Below are 5,547 nucleotides of genomic sequence, written 5' to 3'. Positions count from 1 at the left end.
TCCACAACGACGCGCATTTCTGTCCAAATCCCCTAACTGAATTTGTCCCCACCAGCTCCCGCTCGTTACAGGGAGAAATATGTATTCCGAGCAGCCACAAAGGGTGGACCTCCACGGCAGATAATAGAATTTCCTGCTGTTTTACAACTCTGTCCCTAAACCAATGTCACCATATGCTCCGGCTGGCACAAGACTCTCCGCGGTGGCTGCGCCAGCGCCAGCTTTTACCCAGTAGGGTCACAAAAGTGGGACTGATTTTTATTCCTTTTTTTATTTTTGAAATCGTAAGTTTCCCTCATCGTTTGTTTTTAATTCAAACCTTCGGTCGGTTCCAGCGGGTGGTGGGACTATAGACTATAATCCAGCCGCTGAAACGGCTACGAGGAATTTTTAGTCAAGAAAAAACGGTTTTCTGTTGGATTTTTATTCAAGTTCTGAATAAGAAAAAAAAATGCTATAAAAAATGTTATTTTTAAAATAAAATGTAATTTCAAGCTGTTAACTGATTATTGTAAAATATTTTAAATTCAACACAACAAATGTGATATAGCTGCGTAAAATATATATGTTTTAAAGAGAGAGAGAGAAAGATAAATAGCCACAGTGAGGAGCTTAAGCAAAACAAGGTGCGCTTCCTCCGAACAGACCTACCTGCTGTTCTCTCTCCGCCATGCGACTCTTCCTCTGTCCTCAATCCGTTTTTCTCTTTTACATCTTAAATCGTCTATGAGGAAAATTCCCGTTTCTCCGTCGTGAGGCTGCGGGCACAGCACGGCGTCCCCTTTATTACTCGCCCGTTTCACGCTACCGCATTATATTACGCAGGATCTGTGAACTGTAATACCTGCAGGGACATTCTGGAGCAGGACGAGTCAAGAATAAAACAATACAGCATAAAGAACAGAAATAAAAGGAAATAAACGCAGACACACAGGGATTTTATTTGTCATTTCTCTGCTTTTTACAGTTAATGTATGAATCTCGTATTATTCTAAGACGAGTCTTGTATTATAATATATATGGCAAAATCCATGTGGCTATTACTAATTCAAGGGTTTATTTTAAGATTTCAACGTTGATATTTTCATGAACACATCTCTTTTCTTGTCAGGTTACACAGACCTGATTACCTGTTTTCTGTTTTACCTGAAGCAGATAAGACCAACATTATACCCATAAATGATCGCATTGCGCAAAACGCCAAATGCGTTATTACGCACCAATAACTTGATATCACGACGGGAGACCCAAACTTTTTTTTTATAGTGCAAAGATACTAGTGACATTTGTTTTTCATAATGGGCATCAACTCTCCCTTTTTCTAAAGGAGCAGAGGGGGAAGATACGTAAACATTCGAGGGGCATCTTTCTCCACGGCAGGAACAGACTCCTCCTATTCCCCAAGTCCAATTAGTTATTATGGTCCGGCCCTTTAAGACGCAGCAGCGGGTCACCAAGTGGTGTAGTGTTTCTCTAATTGAACTTCGCCCAATCAACAATAACTCGTTAGCAGTCGCTTTCTTCTTTTTTGGGGTGCCTGCCTGAGAAAAGCCTTTTCTCCTTGCAGGGATTCACCCCCCTCCAGTCTGTCACTTTCTAAAGATCTACATGGAGCTCGGCAGAGGAACTGGGACTCTCTGAGGGGAATGAAGTCCGGCCGCCTCTGCAGCTACGCCCGAAGCATGCTTATTTTGGAGGAAGACTCTCAGGAAAGCTAACGCGCATGCATGCAGGGATCGGCTCGAAGTGTCCAAAATACAAGCGGAGTTTCTTCCAAGCGCACCGACGGCGGGGGAAAAAACTTGTGGACGCCTTTTTTAATTCGCCATTTGAATGAAATAATCCACTTTTTTCCCCTGAAAGCAGCGATTCTTTCTCCGGGACTGCAATGACCTCCAGTAAAGACATGAAGGCAGGGTCTGTGTTGCAGTCCAGCGGCGAGGAGAGGAGACGCGCTCCGCTGGACCAGCTGCCGCCGCCGGCCAACTCCAACAAGCCCTTAACGCCCTTCAGCATTGAGGATATTCTAAACAAACCCTCCGTGAAGAAATCCGTGGCCAGTATCTGTCCGCCCCGAGCGCAGGAGAAAGTGACGGGGTCCAACCCGGGGAGGAACGGGATCAGCTCTCCGTCCTCGCCGCTGTGCGCGCTGGAGGAGCTGGCCAGCAAAACCTTCAAGGGTCTGGAAGTCAGCGTGATCCAGGCGGCGGAAGGTAAACGCACTTTCTCGGTCAAAAAGGGAACTTTTATGGGACTGGCTGGGTTATTCAGATGGTTTATTTCGTGCGTTTTGTGAGATCAGAAGCTGAGATCAGTTGCTAGCATGGGTTTTGTGTTGACTTTTGCAGGAGGACATATATAGGACATGTGTGGGAATGTGCGTAAAAGCGGATGCAGGGGAGCCAAAATGGCATATTTATGATCGCGTTTGTGACTAATGAGCGGATTAAAGTGGGCAAAGGTGGGCTAAAACGGCGGATGGTGTATCAAAAACACAATTAGAAAATTGTGGCCTACTTGGAAAAAGTCACACAAGTGACACAAACTCTGGCTGATTGCTGCATTTAATCATTTTTACGAGACATGCTTTATCAATAAATATGTGAAAATCGCCATTCTCGCCTAATTAAATGCTTGTTTTAAAGGAAAATTTCTTGACAATGTTGACAGAATTTGGAAATAAATTATGTGTTATTTTATTAATCAACGTTTGAGGCGTACTTGTGAGAAAGGGGATATATATGCACTAGGGCTGTTCGATTAATCGATTTTAAATCGTAATCGCGATTATGTAATTAGAAGATGTTAAAACGTGAAACTCTTTTTTTTTTATTTATTTATTTTTTTTATTGGAAATATAACTTACTGTATGTTTGCAAGTGCTGATTTGCTGATTTTTTTTCAGAGATAAAACTTTATATTTTATTATATTTTTTAAAACTTTTTTTCAACTTATTTTACAGAGTTTTGCACTTTATTCATTCATTTTGGGGCAAATGTTCAATAAAAAAACAGCATATTTGAAATAATTTCTTTGCGTTTTGTCAATTCACAAAATAATCGTAATCGAAAATCGGATTTTGAGAGAAAAAAATCGAGATTTTATTTTTGGGCAAAATCGAACAGCCCTAATATGCACAGTTTCTGCCCTAAGTGGCGGTGATAGAGGTCAGGCCTGCAGCCTGTGGTTGCGGGTGTTTCATCCCATGTCGCATGTCTCCTTAATTCCCCCTCCAAAGGTCGGGAGCATCTCAACGCCTTCGGACAGAGGCAGACGTCGAAGAAGAGGAGAAAGTCGCGGACGGCCTTCACCAACCACCAGATTTACGAGCTGGAGAAGAGGTTTCTGTACCAGAAGTACCTCTCTCCGGCCGACCGTGACCAAATCGCGCAGCAGCTGGGACTCTCCAACGCGCAGGTCATCACCTGGTTCCAGAACCGCAGGGCCAAACTCAAGAGGGACCTGGAGGAGATGAAAGCGGACGTGGAGTCGCTTAAGAAAATCACCCCACAGACGCTGCAGAAGCTCGTCACCATGGAGAATATAGAGGACCCGCATGAGGGCGGGGAGGGGCCCGGGGGCCCCGGGGCCCGCTCGCCCAGCGCGTCCCCGACCTCCCGAGGACACCGAGCCTTCCCTCAGTCCCCCTCCTCCTCCAGAGACCAAACCACGGACGAGTTCTCGGAGGACGATGAGGAAATTGAGGTGGACGACTAACTTAACACCCCGGGAGGGGCTTTAATTTTCATAAAAACAACCACAACAAGAAAAGAATATTAAACAGGGACATTTTTTTCTTCCCAAACTTTTGCACGGATATTGTTAAGAGGAGAATATACACATATATGAACAATTCGAGAAAGTTTTTTCCTGCCTTTTCAGCCTCTCTCTCTCATTTTAATTTATTATTTCTGACTTTTAAAGTCCGTTTAAGTGTCACATCAATTGAGAGATATCTCCCCCTGTTTTCTTTCAGACAATACTGGTGTTGTGGTACAGGAAGATTTTATAAACATTTAATATTAGATTATGAGTTTTCACATTTATTTTTAAGGGGGAAGAAAAAGTTGTGCAATTCTGTTCTGTTTCGCCATTTTTACCTATTTTCTGGTTTGGGATCTGCCAAATATTTAAAGTCTCCCCTCTATTTTTATTTTTATTTTTTTTAATTTGTTGTCTCTGCGAGCATGCAGGCCTGTCCGCACCGCAAACGAGGCATCACCTCTTTAGTGTCCATTGCAACCTTTTTCCACCCTCTGACTTCTGTATATAGATCAAACATCCTATGCGATAATTTTATTGTAACGCTCTATTTAATCAGCATCTATGTAAATAAAGGTTATATGATATTTCAAGAAACTTCCGGCGCGGTTGGATGTGTGATTTTCCCTAAATTCAAAATCAATATCTAGAAGAAGGAATCAGTATAGGGTGATTTTATATAGATAATTAATTCAAATGTGTCTTCATGAATTTGAAGCCTGCTTGGTAAATGTATTAACGAATATTTTATAGGCCTTAAAAAATGAAGATGGTCACCTAATAAAGGGTCCTTTTAAAACTTCCATTGAAATACTACAAGCACTACGCGAGTTGAGGGGGGACGAGGGGGGGATGGCATCCCCCCTGAAATAAAAACAGTCAAAATCATCCCCCCTGTAAAACTGCCACCCCCACTTTCCATCCCTTATGTCATTTCATCAATGAATGTGGTTGCATGCTATTTCAACATTTAGAGTCATCACCTGAAAAATAACCTTTTTGACAATTTTCACCTGTTTCAAGTAAATTTTCACTTGAAATAAGTAGAAAAATCTGCCAGTGGGACAAGATTTATCTTCTTATTACAAGCAAAAAAATCTTGTTCCACTGGCAGATTTTTCTACTTCTTTCAACTGAAAATCTACTTGAAACAGGTGAAAATTGTTGTTTTTTCCAGTGACGAGTCTTGTTTTAAGTGTAATAAGATTTATTTACTCTTTTTTTACTTTAATCAGCACAAATTATCTGTCCCCATATGATAAAATCCACCATCCCCCCTGATTTTTTTGTACAACTCGAGTACTGACTACGAGGGATAACGACCCCAAATACAACTAAATATAGAATGGCATCACGGTGAGGGATTAAGGAAATGTATATCCAACCTAAAAGCTGCTCTGCTTGGTAAAAATGTGACTTTCTGATCCATTGACCCCTGCTTTCATCCCTGAAGTGCCATGACTTCAATTAGCAGCCGTCTACCGCCTTTATTCCCATTCTGTTCCCCGGCTTTCAATGCATCTCGTCACAAGAAGGTCCCGGTCTGGAGAAAAGCTGCCTCCAACCCTGCGCCATATGTTTTCTTCCTCCTTCTGTGACTCGTCTTTAACACAACTAGTGGACGTGATTGATTAGGTTAACCCGCCTTTGCCTGACATGAAAACAGCTTCCACCCAGCCGTGGGCAATAATGGCACGCATCTGCCACTCTCCACTCGGGTTTGTTTGGACACAGAAGAAAAAAAAAAAAAAAAAGAGAAGTTAAGTCATGAATGGCAAATGGGT

At 42.3% G+C, this 5,547-nt stretch overlaps 1 protein-coding gene across 1 annotated transcript; it reads left to right on the top strand.

The window, feature by feature from the left end:
* Positions 1-1,449: 1,449 nt before the first annotated feature.
* On the top strand, positions 1,450-4,360 carry lbx2 (ladybird homeobox 2). Its single transcript, XM_061726136.1, has 2 exons — positions 1,450-2,213; positions 3,240-4,360. Exons 1-2 carry the CDS (start codon positions 1,889-1,891, stop codon positions 3,716-3,718), a joined length of 804 nt encoding a protein of 267 aa, XP_061582120.1. The 5' UTR covers positions 1,450-1,888; the 3' UTR covers positions 3,719-4,360.
* Positions 4,361-5,547: the final 1,187 nt, after the last annotated feature.

Source organism: Cololabis saira, chromosome 7, assembly GCF_033807715.1.
Source record: "Cololabis saira isolate AMF1-May2022 chromosome 7, fColSai1.1, whole genome shotgun sequence".
Classification (NCBI taxonomy): domain Eukaryota; kingdom Metazoa; phylum Chordata; class Actinopteri; order Beloniformes; family Belonidae; genus Cololabis; species Cololabis saira.
Note: the sequence above shows the minus strand (reverse complement) of the source record. Positions and strands in the feature narration are given on the sequence as shown.

Bases quoted from the DNA above. Each gene is read 5' to 3' on its own strand.
- lbx2 (XM_061726136.1), top strand. From the start codon at position 1,889: ATGACCTCCAGTAAAGACATGAAGGCAGGGTCTGTGTTGCAGTCCAGC. The intron at 2,214-3,239 runs GTAAACGCACTT...CCCCCTCCAAAG, and splicing joins CGTGATCCAGGCGGCGGAAG to GTCGGGAGCATCTCAACGCC.